The following is a 15,647-nucleotide window of genomic DNA, read 5'->3' as shown; positions in this document are numbered from 1 at the left end:
GGTAGTCCCTCCACATCCGCCAACTGTGGTCCCGGCAATACTACTACAAGACTTGAGAGAATTCGATGCCGTTCGCTCTTTCGGGTTTTGGCAGCGTATTTCCAAGTGCTTCTGCCCAAGAGAGCTGCAAACCAGCTCATGGCAGGAATCTGGTAAGCGTCAGCCGATCACAGCTGCAATCTGGTTTGTATGAACTGACTGGCTCAAGAACTCGGCAATTGCAGCAGAATCTTGTCACAATATGTCAACAGAGCCGCCACCAGCCGTATCCAACGCTCTATCTTGTGGACATGCCAGCACTGGCACTAGCACTAGCACTAGCACTCGCGCGTAGTCCGCTCGCAGGCATGGGGCTGTCGTTTTAATCAGCAGCTATAAGTCAACAGTTGTGATGCCTCGACTTACTTTTTCTGGAGTATAGGCTCCGTATCCTGACCAAAGAAAATAACATGCACAGTAATGTCGTCCCGCACATATCGTGCGAGTGGTGTCTGAACACTCATAACGCCCGTAAAAAGATCTCTCCGTTTCCCGCCCAATGCATTCTTGACCAAATGAATACCGCAATTCTCGTCCTCGTTGACAAAATGCTTTGGGGAAACGCGCCATTTTAAGCAACCTTCGTTCTCATCGAAGTAGGTGTCCTCGTCGTTAGCCAGATCCTCAGCACTAGTAAAGCTGGGCGCTCGAGTTGGAACGGGTTGCTTGCGTAGAAAGTCCTTCCACGAGGTGACCTCTTCGTCCCGCTGCTCGAGGAACGCTGATGGCCTGTTCTTTTCCAGCCACATCTGTACGCAGGTCACAGCGTCCTCAGATGACATCTGATCCCACAGGCCATCGCTAGCCATGATGAGGAAGTCTGGGTGCTCGCCGTCAGTTCGTACCTTCGTCTCCATGATTTCAGGCTCGGCTGTGAGGTAGGGTGGCGTTTTGATCATGCCATTGGGACGCGGAGATGGACCCCAGTACTTGTCGTGGGCCAACTTCGTCAAGCTGTTTGGCCACTTCCATCTCGCATCGCCAAAAGCTCGAGAGATCGCGATACCGTGTACCCGCCCTGAGTTGGGATCGACAATATTCTCCTCGCCGGGATGCTCCCGTTTCAGGCGAGCGACTTCATCCTGATTGAATCCCGTCTGATCGACAGACATTGGCTGCACAATATATTTGGTACCATCCCACCGGCCGAACACTGCTCGAGAATCACCCACGTTCGCCACACGAAGTACCGATCGAGCTGGGTCATATAACGCGAGCAATGCGCAGGATCCTGAGAAAGCAGCTGCACCTACTGCCACAACTTGCGCCAGCGGCCCGCCAGTTTGGATGAGCTTGCCAGCTTCGTCCATGATCTCCTTGTCGAGCTCCAGAAAGGCTTTTTTGATAGTGCTAGTGATAACAGGATCGTTCGGGACGTATGGCCTCGTCATGCAATTGGCATCCCACAATCGCTCACCAACAATAGACGGAAGTACCTGCTTGAGCACTTGCGCCGTTCGCGGGCCCGCGTGCCCGTCAAAGATGGCCCACTCATTCCAGTCTCTCATCTTGTCGTTAAACAAAGTGAAAGCGCCTGAAGATCCAGTGTCTTCGCATGGCATATTTGCCGGCGATTGGCACGTATGCGCCACTGCCTTCAATCATGTCAGTGTGGCACAGCAATCAATGCAGTGGAAGCGCACCTTTGCAGTAACGGAGAAGCTTGATCGAGATTTGAGCAACTCATCGGCTTCCTCCAAAGAAATCGGGGGCGTTTCTCGAGCAATGGCTTCCAATGCAGCGATAGCTACGACGTCTTCCATAACTTCGCCAGCATCGCCGATCATCCCGGCCAGATCATCCAAAGACCCCATTGAAAGTCGCGCCCACGAGTACGTTCCAGCAAGAAAACATCCTGCGCTCCAGAATGCGAGTCCGAGTCGGCGTGGCCATTTTCGAGGCGGCTGAACGGGTTGCTGAAAGTACGTCGTGTGACCTCCTTGCTGTGCATTGCCGTTGAAGCGCCGAGAGAATCGCGTCGTCCGGTGTGCTAAGGGCGCTTGCCGCTGGCCAGCCCTCAGCGTGCGCGATAGCATCTTTACTGATGCTTAAGGGTAAGTTGTCGATGGATACGACCAGAGTTCACAAGACGCGTTTAGCCAAGCGAAGATGCAGGAGACAAGATAAGCTTTGAGTGGGTCTTCTCGAGCGCTGTAATTGGATGTTGACAGGCAGTGGCCCTCGAATCTTCGATGCACATCCAATGAATATTTGTTTAACAAGCTAGATGATGGTGTATGCTGGAAGGCACGATGTGCAGCATGCAGCTGTTCTATCGGAACATTCACGTACGCACGTACCTAGTCTACATCGTCGTCCTCGTCCTCGTCTTCATCATCATCCTCATCGCTCTCTTCATCCGTCACCTCGCCACCCAAGGATTTTATCTTCTCCTTGTACTCATCTCTCTTGGCTTCTATATCGCCCATGACCAGCAGCATACTTTCAAGCTCCTCTTTCGCATTCTTCTCGCTCTCTTGAGCTGCCTTGAGTGCCGCCTGAGTCTTCTCGCTTTCGGCGATAGTGGCCTTGATTTTCGCGAGCTCAGCTTGTGCCTTCGTCTCCCCGTCCTTTGCAGCTGAAAGCTCTTCCTTGGCCTTAGAGTGCTCAACCTCGATATTGCGAAGTTTGTCAAGCTCTGCTTTGGCATCTTTGTCTGCTTCACGCGCTTGTTCAAGTTCTTTTCGAAGCTTCTCTGCGTCTTCAGAGTCGGCCTTCGCCTTCTCGAGATCGGCCTGAGCGGCCTTCGCGCTCTCCTGAGCTTCCTCGAGTTCCTTTTCGAGTTTCTTGAGCTTCTCAGACTCGGCCTTGTCAGCCTTGCCAGATGCGCTTTTCGCATGTTCGGCGACCTTCTTTGCCTCTGCAAGATCTTTCTCAAGTTTGGCAATTTTGTCCTTGTCCGCTTTGCTCGTACTGCCCGCATTGGCCTTGTTGTTCGCGCCCTTTGAACCTTCAGCGGCTTTCTTCTCAGCAGTTGCGGCCTTCTCTACAGCCTCTTTGGCTTTCTTCTCGGCTGTCACAGCTTTCTGTATCGCCTCTTTGAGTTTGTCTTCAGTTGTTTTGACTTTCGCCTCAGCATCGTCCGCTTTCTTTTCAGCATCGGCAATCTTCTTGTCGGAGTCCTTACCAGATGCTGTTGCCTTCTTCTGGTTGGTCTCAGCATCCTTGAGCTTTTTCTCCAATGCAGTGACCTTCTCTTCGGCCGCAACTGATTTCGTTTCCGAATCTGTGAGCTTCTGTTTTGTTTCCGACAACTGTTGCTTGAGTGTCTCAAGCTCGCTCTGTGCCTTCGCAGCATCTGCTTTAGCCTCATCCGCAGCGGTGTTGGCGGCATCCACTTCAGACCTACGGGCCTCAGATATGGTGCTGGCTGCCTGCTTAGCCTCGTCGAGCTCCTTCTCCAGTTCTGCGAATCCGGAACGTTCGGTTTTGAGCTCCTCATCGCGTGCGACCAGATCAGCCTTGAGCTCTTCTGCTTCTGCTTTGTATTTACTCAGTTCTTCGTCGCTTGTTTCAAGGGCCTTTCTGGCTTCCGTGAGCTTTCCTTCGGTCAATTTGATTTGCTCTTGTGCGACTCTTAGCTTGTTCTCCGACGCTACTTGTTGTTGCTTGAGGCCGTCGAGCTCGCGAGAAAGATCACGTTCCCGCTTGATGAGCTCATTCAGTTTGCCAGTTGTGGACTCCAATTGCTGCTTCGCGCTCGCGTGTCCGCTCGCTTCCTTTCGGTGTTCATTGCCAAGCTCTGCGATTCGCCTCTCGAGCTCCTGAATCTTTTGTGCAGAGGCTGCTTCTCTCTCACGTAGACTAGCCTGGAGGATCCTGTCTGACTCCTGCTTTGCGTTGTTCAGGGCGTGCTGATGCCGAGTCTGGATTGTGTTCTTGTCCTGCTCGTGCTGCTTTGTAATCTTCTCGAGTTCGCTTTCATGACCTTGTTGCATAGCCTGATTGATCTTTCGAAGGCGCTCGATCTCTGATGACGCAGTCTGCAATTCTTTACTGATAGTCATATGATCCTGTTCCGCTTTCTCCGTGGCATCGAGCGCCTCTTGCTGTGCGACGGCCAGCGCGTCTTTGGCTGCCTGAGCCTGTTTTCGCAGCTCATCAAGAACGTCGCGATCCACACCGGCCTCTGCTGCTGATGCTGGTAATACCTCGACGCCTGGGTCTTTGTCGATCGCCCTACGCAGACGGGTATACTCAACGGTGAAAAGGTCGACGAAGACGTGACTGAGCATCCCATCACCGCCCTCATCTGTTTCTTGGTCTAGATCGAAATCTCTGATGGCTGGCACTCGCCGAAGTTGGAGAAGTGCGTCCAGATATTTCGTCCTGCCGAGCTTTTGTTGCACCAAAGGTGCCAGCGTACGACGTGGAATGGGCGAGTCCTTAGTACTGAACTCATATACAATGCCGAGAAGCATCGCAGCGAGACCGGCAATGATGGGGTCGTCAGGTGTCTTGACCACTGCAACAAGGCCTTGAAGAAGGCTCGAGCCCTCGGCGAGCAAATCATCCACGCCTGGTGCAAAGTCCCACAATAACGTAGACAACAAGCTTGCAAATGCTGCGACCGTCTTTGTGTCGATGGGAGTTTGAAGCGCAGCGTGTAAATGCGATCCAAGGGCCTGCACAATACTTATCATATCCTCGCCCTCCTCTTCGTTCCCTTCGGAGACAGAGATGAACATGGTCTTGGCGTTCAGCTCCTCGCCAATCAGTCCCTGAACTATCCAAGATGCATGCACCACGGCGGTTTCGTCACCCTCTGGAGGGTGTAGCAATGTGTGGAGCACGTTGGCAGTAGTTTCGCCCTCAGCATGACCGTTGATGGCGCGCTGCAGAAAATGTGCCTTGACCCGATCATGGCCGCTGAGATACGCCTGAATGAGACCACAAGCCGCTGCACGCAAAGCTGCTTCCGCGTCGCGATCATCCAGTGAGGTACTCAGGAGCGCTTCAATGATGTAACTTCGCCGCTTCTCCAGACTTGCTCTCGCGCTCTTCTTGCCTCGCGCATTTGGCGTTGTGCCGTTCGTTTGACCCTGCTTCTGCTCTTCAGCGGCGTTGTGGTCGGCGTCCTCAGGCGTAACAACCGTAAGTGCAGCAAACTGTTCTTGTAGAGGCGCATTGGATTCGATCAATGCCGCCGCCGCCCGCAGTGCCGACGAGCGGACTGGCACAGGGATCGCCAGCGTGTAGCCAAGATCAATCAAGACTTGAGCAATGCCCGCTCGGAAGAAAGCAGTTTGATTCTGGGGTGTGCTGGCTTCACCGGGTACGAGAAATAGCCTCAGGAGCATGAGTAGTCCCCACGCTGCCTTCTCCCGTGCCTGGGCATTGAATGGCAGCTCATCTGCAGTAGGAAATGCCTGCTGGAGTAATTGGACGAGCTGAGCCACACAGCCAGATTCTCGAAACATGGTCTGGTTCGTTGATGACCCACGTATGAGGTTTGCAAGCAGACTCAGGCAGTCTTGTGCTGTGATTCCAGCTTCAGCAAGGCCACCTTCGAGCTGTATCAAGGCGAAAGTCTTGCTGAAGACATCTTCAAAGGCAACGATCTTTCGCAGCTCCTCATTCGCTCCGCTGGTCAAGTCTACTAGCAGAAGCAGGCCTGCATTGCGAACCGCGTCTCTTCCGTCGTCCAAGATGCCGACTAATCGTGAAACACCCAGTGGTGCTGCCAATATGCACTCCTGCAACCGATCGGGGCGCGCAGCGCATATTGCTGACAGAATCTGTACTGCATAGAGTCGCGAATAGTAGTCTGCGTACGGGCTCGTAGGGTCTAGGAGATGTAGGAGAATGGAGAGATTGTCTTGTCGCTGTACCTACCTTAGCTATCGTTCTACACCGGATGCCATTCGATCGACCTACCATGGAGAACTCGTCAGCTAAGAAGAGTGCTATTTCGTCGCCGGCCTCGGGCGAGTTGCTATCGGGACTGAACAGCATGAGCAGTGTTTCCATGACGAGACGAATCGTGTCCACATCTCCACCCTCCGCCTGTTCGCCATCCTGGCTCTTCCTCGAGCTGTCGTCCCCAAGTCCATCCCGTTTCAAGGTCGATATGAGTTCTCGGAGTGAGCCGCTGGCGACTGAAGCTGGGAACTGTTTGGCGAAACTCCTCAGACCCAGGATCGCAGCTCGACGGTCTTCCAACAGTGTCGCAGACTGCAGGCGACCACACAGCGTGTCGATGGTGGCCGTAGCCGTCTGCATCGGTGGTGTTTTGAGCATGATGGGTGGTAACTGCTGCCCGGAGGCAGTCTCGCTGTTATCTCATTCCTGATTGCCAGTGCGTGTAGGAATCTTCGAAACTGTGAATGAGTCCAAAGCTGTGCTAACGCTCAGTCGAGAACTGCTAATTTATTGAACGTCCAGTACTTTCGCGCATTGTTGTCCTCAACTGCGCAACGCTCAGGGACTCAGGGATTTTGTGGACAAGCTTCCGGGAGCTGCCGCTCCATCGATTCGGACTTTGCAGTCTCCGCCGAAACACTTTCTCGCGCGGCTCCCTTTTCCTTTCCCTTTCTTCAACCACACGCCCGCCGGCAGCATCATCAACGCTTCTGCCTGGCATCACCATTATTTATCGCGTCGCTGTGACCGACACGACGCGACTCCACTGGACTCGGACGGACGAAGCGCGCCACGCTGAGGACCATCAAAGGCAGCAACCCGCGCACGCGACGTCGACTCTCCATCCTTTTCCACCCCAGACACCTCTCTCTGTCGCGTAGCCTCTCTTCATCGCCACGTGCATCGGATCAGACAGTAGCCCGTCATGGGTGTGCCGGCCTTGTTTCGCTGGCTCAGCAAAAAGTATCCGAAGATCATCTCGCCTGTGGTCGAGGAGCACGCCCAAAAGGTGCAAAATGCAGATGGCTCCGAGACGGTTATTCCCATAGATGCGCGGGGCCCCAACCCCAATGGCGAGGAAATGGACAACTTGTATCTCGACATGAATGGTATCGTACATCCGTGTTCGCACCCGGAGGACCGGCCGCCACCGGCCAACGAGGAAGAGATGATGATTGCCATCTTTGAGTACACTGAGCGCGTAGTCAACATGGTCCGCCCACGTAAGCTTCTGATGATTGCTGTCGATGGTGTCGCGCCTCGTGCCAAAATGAACCAGCAGCGTAGCAGACGTTTTCGAAGCGCGCAAGAAGCCGCTGAAAAAGACGCTGAGGCTGCAGAGTTCCACGCGCGCATGGTCGCCAATGGCGAGCGCAGTGCTGATGGTGAGGGCGCTGACAAGCCCAAGAAGACGTGGGACTCCAACTCCATCACTCCCGGAACACCTTTCATGGACTTGCTCGCCCAGTCACTGCGTTATTGGATCAGCTACAAGTTGAGCACGGATCCCGCGTGGGAGAAGCTCAAAGTCATCATCTCCGATGCCACTGTTCCCGGTGAAGGTGAGCATAAGATAATGAACTTTGTGAGATCGCAGCGCAGCTCGCCCGAGCACGACCCCAACACCAGGTAAGTCATCAGACAGATCCCTTCGCTACTCGGCTTTTTGCCAGTGTGGTCAATGTACGCAGTTTGGCTCAACGGATGCTAACATGTGCAGGCACGTCATGTATGGTCTCGATGCTGATCTGATCATGTTGGGTCTTGCTACCCACGAACCGCATTTCCGCATCTTGCGCGAGGATGTCTTCGCGAACGACACGAAGCCGGGTCACTGCAGGAAATGCAATCAGCCAGGCCACATTGCGGCTAACTGCCAGGGTCTGACGGCCAAGAACGACAGATCCGCAGAAGAGAAAGTCGAGAAGCCCCTCAAGCCTTTCATCTGGCTGCACGTGGGAATCCTGCGCGAGTATCTGGCCATTGAGATGAGCGTGCCAAATCAAGGCTTTCGCTTCGACCTCGAACGCGCACTGGACGACTGGGTGTTCATGTGTTTCTTCGTTGGTAACGATTTCCTTCCGCATCTGCCATCACTGGACATTCGTGAGGACGGTATTGACACACTCATCGCCATTTGGCGAGATAACTTGCCTGTAATGGGTGGTTACGTGACCAAAGACGGGCATGTGGACCTGGCCAGGGCGCAGCTCATCCTGGAGGGACTTGCTAAACAAGAAAACGCGATCTTTAAGCGGCGTCGCGAGACCGAAGTGAAAGCAGCCCAGCGACAGAAACAGCGCGAGGATCGTGAGCGACGACAATCGAACAAGCGCCCACGATACTCGAATAATGGCGAGCCAACCGGATTCGACGAGACTGTCATACGCAGAGGTGCCAGAGGTGGCATCATTCGTGGAGAAGCGGCGCCTGATCCAAACGCACTGCCTACTTTTGCACCGAGCCTGGCGCAGACCATGAACGACCCACGATATCAGAAGAACCTGACGCATGCTGACATTGTCGGCGGAGCCAGCGGACAGGAGAACAAGTCTGCCGCTGCGGCACTGAAGGAGAAATTGATGGGGAGCAACAAGGGTTCTGACAACCAAAGAGCAGACATTGAGGCGCTGATGGCCTCGACTACTGGTGGACAAGACCTGACTCCAAAACTCGGGAAACGTACTCGTGATATGATCGATGACGCTGCGGCAGATGATGCGAGTTCAGACCCGTCAACTCCTCGTCGTAACACGCCTGACACAGAGATCGCAAACCCTACCAATCGTGGCACATCTGGTCAACTTGGAGGTAACAAAGATGCCTCAGATGGCATGCCAGAAGATACAGTCAAGCTGTGGGAGGATGGCTATGAAGAGCGCTACTACGAGCAAAAGTTCCATGTCTCGCCGGATGATATCGAGTTCCGGCACAAAGTGGCGCGCAGCTACGTGGAAGGGCTTTGCTGGGTATTGCTCTATTACTTCCAAGGTTGTCCATCGTGGACCTGGTACTATCCATATCACTACGCGCCCTTCGCAGCCAACTTCAAGGACATGGACAAGCAAGTGGTCCATTTCGAGAAGGGCAAGCCTTTCCATCCCTACGAGCAGCTCATGGGAGTCATGCCTGCCGCCTCAAACCACACTCTTCCTGCGGTGTTCCATCCGCTCATGACCGACGATGACAGTCCGATCAAGCAGTTCTATCCCGAAGACTTCGAAGTCGATCTCAACGGCAAGAAGTTTGCCTGGCAAGGTGTAGCGCTTTTGCCCTTCATTGACGAGAAGAAGTTGCTCGAAGCTATGCACACAAAGTATCCTCTTCTCACCGAAGACGAGAAGCGACGCAATGGATTTGGCGAAGAAGTGCTCATCTTCAGCACCAAGCACCCACTATACAACGAAGTTGTGTCGAACTTCTACGGCAAGAAGGCGGACAAAGACAAGTTCAAAATCAACAGCAAGACGTCGGAAGGCCTCGCTGGCAAAGCATCGAAAGACGCATCATACATTCCTAACTCAGAGCTAACCTATCCGCTGCCTCCAGGTGGTCAAGATCAGTTTACGAGCCTTGATGTTGATGAGAGCGTCAAAGTCTCTTACCACATGCCTGTCATTGGCCAAGTGCACAAGTCTATGCTGTTACCTGGCGTCAAGTTCAATGCTCCTGTTTTAGACTATCAGGATGTCGAACAGACACGCCAAAAGGCTGAGCGTAGCGGGCGAAGCCACGGCGGCGTGCAGCTCTCTCACAACGGAGATCGATCCGATGGTCGCCGCATTAACTATGCTGCACGCGACAATGGCAACTCAGGCTACGACAACCGTAACGGTGGCGGCTATGGAGGTGGCAATGGCTATGGCGCCAATGGAGGATACGGCCGCAACGGGCCTCCTGCACCAGACCCATATGCTAGTCAAGCTGCTGCGGCTTTCCAGAATCTGCCACCACATCTGGCTGCACAGGCCGCCCAGCATGGATATGCTCCACCACCTGGAGCGGGCCCACCACGAGGCTATGCTCCTCCACAGCCACAGTATGGCTACCCACCGGCGCAGAATGGTTACGGAGGCGGACGTGGCGGTGGCGGCGGCGGCTATGGAGGTGGAAGAGGAGGATACGACAACAGAGGCAGAGGCGGTCACGGCTACGACAACAGATCAGGCGGTTACAATTCTGGAGGTGGCTATCAGGGCTACCAAGGAGGTGGCAGAGGCAATGGTAGACGCTACTAGAGCACATTGTACAATAATTGTATGATTTCGTATTGAAACGAGAAAAGGTTGGGACTACTGCTTTACGATATTGAACACGAGTCCTTCTTTTGCCACACCGAAATTGTTTCTCAACCCGCGGGCACAAATTTCAGAATCTGAGGATCTCTCTAATGCACATTGATAGGTTCCCAGCACACGAAAAGCGCACTCAGCAGCTGAGTGAAACGACTGGAAGCGGAGGCACGAACAGTCACTTTACATCGCCTCGTGTCATATACGCACAGTACAATCGCTCTAACACGAAGGGAAAGGTCTCCAGCGAACAATGGCCGCACTCAGCAGCTGAAACAAACGGACGCGAATGGAGGCATTTTGAATTTGAAACCACTCTAATCCATGTTGAAATATCTCCAGCGAACAAGAGCCGCGCTCAGCAGCTGAATGGAATGAGTGGCAATGGAGGCGTATAGGATTGGAGGTCACTCTGATACGCGTTGAATGATCTCGAGCAAGCAAAGGCCGTACGCAGCAGCTGGATAAAGCGAATGGAAGCGGAAGCATGCGGGATTGGGAAATCTCTCTGACGTTCGTTGTGGAATCTCCAGCAAGCAGTCCGCGTACTCGGCAGCTGCGTGGAACGACTGGGGATGGAAGCATGTAGGATCGGAAAGTCACTCTGCTGCACGTTAGAAGACCATCAACAGGCAAAAGGTACACTCAGCAGCTAAACGAATGGAATGGAAGTGGAGATATCAATGTTCGCGTCACGCAGTCGGGGTATCATTCGCTCATCTCATATCTGTACAGTACAATCACTTCTTAAGCTCATCCCGAGCTCCCTCTACAGCCTTGCTCTCCCTCGCCTTCCAATCATCGCTCTTCACACGTGCATGGCTCTTGGCTCTAGCCTCCTTTTCAGCCATCTTCTCATCTACTCGTTCTCCTGCACCACAATCGCAAGGGCACCCAGCCGTAGGACATCCTCTGCCTTTCGCCACAACATACCAGTCATACAAACATGCTGCGTGCCCGCTATGGCCGCACAGAAGACACATTGAGTGCAGAGTCGAGGTATGTGTCTCGAAGGGACTATCCTTCATCCAGCAAATTGGGCAAGGCTCCTGCTTCTTGCGACAGGATTGGCATCGTAGAGTGTCTGAGCTCGCCAGAACTGGCTTTCCGCAGCTACCGCAAGAGAGATACACGCGATTGTCTCCGAGGAAATCTTCGTATACGGCCGGGTATGCTGGGTAGCTCAGTTGGCGGAGAAATGCCGCTTCGTCGAAGAGTTGATACCGCAGGAGTTGCTCATGGTATGTGGACAAAATGCACTCGACTTGTAGTGGCTGTAGACCGGCTCTCATTGGTTGCTCGAAGCATTGCTGGATGAGTGCCGGGACCTCCTCGGGATTCCAGCCCAAACTGTTGATGAAGTGGTCCACGTAGCTGGACACCGTCTGATGAATCTCTGGTATTGGCAGCGGATGTGTGCGAGGCAGGAGGGGGCCGACGAGCAAGAGGAGTACTGATGCCATCTGGGGAAATGGCTGCTCGTTGCTGTAGAAATTAATAAGCTGTTGTAGCATTTCTACTATTGTCCAAATGGCGTTCTCCTCCAGGTCGATGTCCGCTTCGTCGGCCAGGCCGTCAGGAGGAGCCTCACTTGCATAGCCTGTGATGGTCTCCACTGCTATGCGAGCGATTTTGAGCTCAGGCTCTCTCCATTCAGTGCCGCGCAGGCCGTGCTCAAACCCGAGATTCTTCTTGACGGCTGCCGACCGGCCCTGCGCCACCTCTGGTGGTCTTTGCTCTCGCGCGGCAGAGCGCGCAGGGCCATGGTCCCAGTGATCTTTGCTCGCCTCTGGACTCTCGGCGAAGATTGCTTGCTCCACGTCTGAATCTCTTCTGTCGTCAGTCGGAATCTCCGACTCTGTCGTCTGGACGCGCCTAGGCCGGGGGCGAGTTGGGTGCGCAGAGACCATGGGCAGACCGGCCGACTTGTGACTTTCGAACGAAGCGGGAAAAGATGCCTCCCTTGAGCCGGCAGAATCCTCCAGGAACTGGAAGCTCTCACCACTTCCGTGGTTTTCGAGCTTGGCAAGTGGGATCCTGACGCCTTGATTGTCTACTGGGTCGAGGTTCAGGACGTTCTTCGATTGCGCACTCCACCGCTTCACCATCTCGCTGCGTTCAGCCGTCTCCTCATACGTTTGGTGCTTCTGCATCTCCGCGAGACTGTCCATTGTGAGTCTGCGCGTGGAGGAGCTCAGTGGTATCGGGGGTGCTGGAGGAGGTTTGAGCATGGACGAGGTGAGAGAAGGCGGAAGCGTGACGGGTTCGCCGGCTTCAATGTCTGGCAATGGCTCGCGATCTCCATTGGATGGGCGTGCAAGTGGAGTCGGGACATTGGATGTGCTCTCTGCCTGTGTCAAGTGCTGTGCGATTGTCTGCGCAGGCCGCAAGCTCGCCGGGGAGTGGACAGGCGACTTCAAGTGTTGCGCGGCGAGGCGTGTAGCTAGGCCTTCAATCGAAGTGTGTTGTGTGCCGTTCACTTGGGGAGATGGCTTTTGCGAAGCTCTCCTTGCCTTGAGTACGGCTCGATCTGTCAAGTGCTTGATGACACAGTGACTGACCATTTTCCATGTTTGCGCCTCTCTCAGAAGTCCCAGCGATGCGGCGCAATCTTCATTATCCTTGAATGCTTTGTCCACGATGGCTAGAAAGGTCGGGTCGTTTGGAGCAGCGCGGAACTCTATGGCCCAGCGATCGGCCATGTACGCGATGAACCTGCGGTTGTTGTGACTGGGCAATTGTCCGCGGCAGGCTACTTGCTGCGGGCGAAAGGACTTGCGGTTGGTCAGGACGTCGTCGAGTTTGATGGTTGCCGAATGCTTCTGAGCACGAGGAGTCGGCGTGGCGGAGACAAATCGCCCGGAATTGCTGGTTCGTGGCTGGCGTTTCGCTGGTAGGAGACTGAGGAACGAGGAGTCCAGACTGTCATCTGCCCAGCTGCGGCTCAGAAAAGTCGACTCTGGGCTGGTGGCGAAGCTGGTTGGTTTCTGCGGCGTAGGGAGAGCTGGCTTCGGCTTCGGCACGCGGCGTTGCTTTCGCGACTGGGCGACAAAAGTGAGCTCGCCAAGCGGAGAGACGTCAAGTGTTTGCAGGTTGCATCGGTCAATGACCTTGGACGTGTGCTGGATATCCGTCTGCAGAAAGGTGCCTTCACGACCGACAGTCCACAGCAGATCTTGCGAGTGCCAGAGCATGTCCGTCGGCGCCGAGGGATACGGCTGCAGCTCTCGGAAGGGGAGAAGAGGGCGTCGAAAGTCCCACACGTGCAAGACGGGGTGGTCACGGTCGTAGCAGGCCACCACCTGCGTACAAAGACCAGCACCATCATCTTGTGCGATCGCCGAGCGGCACGAAGGGCGCCATCGAATGTTCATGACAGGATGCGCGGCTTTGATCTCCCACGACGCCTTCTTAGGACGACTTCCGGAGACATCAAACACGCGGATCGTCTTGTCACTGCCGGCCGTGACGATGTGTTTGCCATCGGGATGCCAGTCCACAGCATTACAAGCAAGAGAATGTGCCGGAATCCTGATCTTGGGAGCTTTCAAGTTCCTCATATCCCAGCGCTGGACCTCTCCCGCATCGGTACCAAAGGCAAAGTCAAGACCTTCGGTGGGACTCCACTTGACATCTCGCACGCCGTCGCTCTGGCCCTGGAATCTCCGCTTGCTCTGTATATCTCCAACTTGTCTCTGGTTTCGAACGTCTCGCACGTCCCACAGCCTCACGGTACCGTCCTGACTGCCAGACAGCAGAAGACTGCCTTGATGTGGACTAAATGTAACATTGTGGACTTGCCGCTTATGCTCGATGAGTTGGGCTGCCTGCAATCCAGCATGGCCAAGATCGTATACGATGATCTTGCCGCTGGACGTTGCTGCTGCGACATACTGGCCTGTATTGCCTTTCGCCCAGGCCACATCGGCGATGTCAATCGAATAGATTTGGCGAGGTTGTCCGGATGCCTGGTTCGGTGTACTTCGGATCTTCGACCTAAGATTTAAGTCCTCCGCGCACCGTCCATCGACAACCGAGACTGTCTTGAAGATCTCCTTCCCAGCAATGATGGCATGGCTACCACTCTCATTGATGCTGATGGTCTTGATCTCAAGTCCCGTCTTGTGGCTGGTGGTTGCATTCTGCGACGCGCTGAGTGGCGCTGATCTCATGAACTGGCTTCCGCCATGAGAGTAGCGGTCATCGTCCTGTGCACCCTGCGGACTCGGCGGCCTCGAATACCCGAGCAGACGCGATGCTGCATCTCTAGCCCGCTGCAATGGCCTTGGGTTCGGAGCTGGCAGTGGTGGAGCTCTCGGTGGAATCAATGCCGCCGCTTTGCTGGTCGACAGTCGCTTGTTGTGTCCCGACTCGTTGCTCATGGTGGCGACTTCCCACAGTGCCAGATCCACTTAGACCTGGCTGATGCAGACTGTACTTCTCCGAGCATGCTGCTGATGGCAGCGACAGTCGTTGATGTGGTCAACTACGCGGAGAACATGGTGGTCAGAAGAGAGAGAGGCAGGCTGTGAGCTCGCGTCGGAAACTTGCTTTGCTTGGCACGAACCAGACCGCGCTCACTTCGCGCCTCTTTCCCTTTGCGCTTCTTCTCCTAATTCGGTCTAGCTTGAACCACGTCAATGTAAGTCCTTATCCATCTACGAGGCTCATCATACGGTCACCCAGTACCCTGGGATCCTTTCCCATGACCTACCGTGGACGACGAGCGCCAGCAGCACGCGGAGCGGCGGAGGACGGCGGCACCGTCAGCCTGCCAGCTGTTCACCATCACAGCGGCGCTCAAACTGAAATGACCAGGCGCGGTCAGCGGTCGAGGCTCATGAAATCACGCAGGGGCAGGCTGATAGGCAGTGACATCGGACTACACCCGCCGGCGCCCTCATCGCGACCATTGCTCCATCCTATGCGTGGTCTTTTGGACGCATTCGTCGCCACTCTGCTGACTACGATGGCCGTCAAGCTCTCACAGTGTCATGGCAGTCCGGTAGGACCATAGTTCAACAGCTCCGCTGGCTGCTCAAGGTAGGGCACACACTTCTGCAACGGACATCTCACAGTTCCTTCTCCTTCATTTCGTCTTCGAACCCGCCGCGAACTCGCCGTTCCACCTGACCATTTCCCTCAATGAGAAAAAGATCATAATCCAGACTGCGCACACTCCATCAGAACCCATCGACTGAGGGCTACATAAATTTCCGCTCCCCCTCCGCGCCTGCACTCTTGGACAGCAGAGAGAGAGCACGACTACTGCAGCGAAGGTGGTATGGCTGATCGCATTGAACAGCCTCCGTGCACCATATGATTGCATTTCTTTGTTGGAAGGACGTCGAGACAATGCGGTGTGCTAGCATACAGATCCGGCGAAACGAGGCACTTCTTTATTCATGACCGCCCTGTTCGTTCATGTCCATCGCAAAAAATCAACTACTGCAC

General features: G+C 54.6%; 4 protein-coding genes across 4 annotated transcripts; 1 reads left to right on the top strand and 3 right to left on the bottom strand.

Annotated features, from left to right (window-relative positions):
• Nucleotides 1–277: 277 nt before the first annotated feature.
• Nucleotides 278–2,075, bottom strand: CKM354_000541600 (uncharacterized protein; the record flags this gene model as incomplete). The annotated part of the gene is made up of 3 exons (XM_044800689.1): nucleotides 278–353; nucleotides 406–1,634; nucleotides 1,683–2,075. 3 exons carry the CDS (start codon nucleotides 2,073–2,075, stop codon nucleotides 278–280), a joined length of 1,698 nt encoding a protein of 565 aa, XP_044656624.1.
• Nucleotides 2,076–2,339: 264 nt separating this feature from the next.
• On the bottom strand, nucleotides 2,340–6,279 carry CKM354_000541500 (uncharacterized protein; the record flags this gene model as incomplete). Its single annotated transcript, XM_044800688.1, has 2 exons — nucleotides 2,340–5,864; nucleotides 5,917–6,279. The coding sequence occupies 2 exons, from the start codon at nucleotides 6,277–6,279 to the stop codon at nucleotides 2,340–2,342; spliced, it is 3,888 nt and encodes a 1,295-aa protein (XP_044656623.1).
• Nucleotides 6,280–6,826: 547 nt separating this feature from the next.
• CKM354_000541400 (ssRNA exonuclease RAT1) lies at nucleotides 6,827–10,139 on the top strand (the record flags this gene model as incomplete). The annotated part of the gene is made up of 2 exons (XM_044800687.1): nucleotides 6,827–7,530; nucleotides 7,622–10,139. The coding sequence occupies 2 exons, from the start codon at nucleotides 6,827–6,829 to the stop codon at nucleotides 10,137–10,139; spliced, it is 3,222 nt and encodes a 1,073-aa protein (XP_044656622.1).
• Nucleotides 10,140–10,933: 794 nt separating this feature from the next.
• CKM354_000541300 (uncharacterized protein) lies at nucleotides 10,934–14,575 on the bottom strand (the record flags this gene model as incomplete). Its single annotated transcript, XM_044800686.1, has 1 exon — nucleotides 10,934–14,575. One exon carries the CDS (start codon nucleotides 14,573–14,575, stop codon nucleotides 10,934–10,936), a length of 3,642 nt encoding a protein of 1,213 aa, XP_044656621.1.
• Nucleotides 14,576–15,647: the final 1,072 nt, after the last annotated feature.

This window comes from Cercospora kikuchii (assembly GCF_019650295.1).
Source record: "Cercospora kikuchii DNA, contig_00003, whole genome shotgun sequence".
NCBI classification, from domain to species: Eukaryota; Fungi; Ascomycota; class Dothideomycetes; order Mycosphaerellales; family Mycosphaerellaceae; genus Cercospora; species Cercospora kikuchii.
Note: the sequence above shows the minus strand (reverse complement) of the source record. Positions and strands in the feature narration are given on the sequence as shown.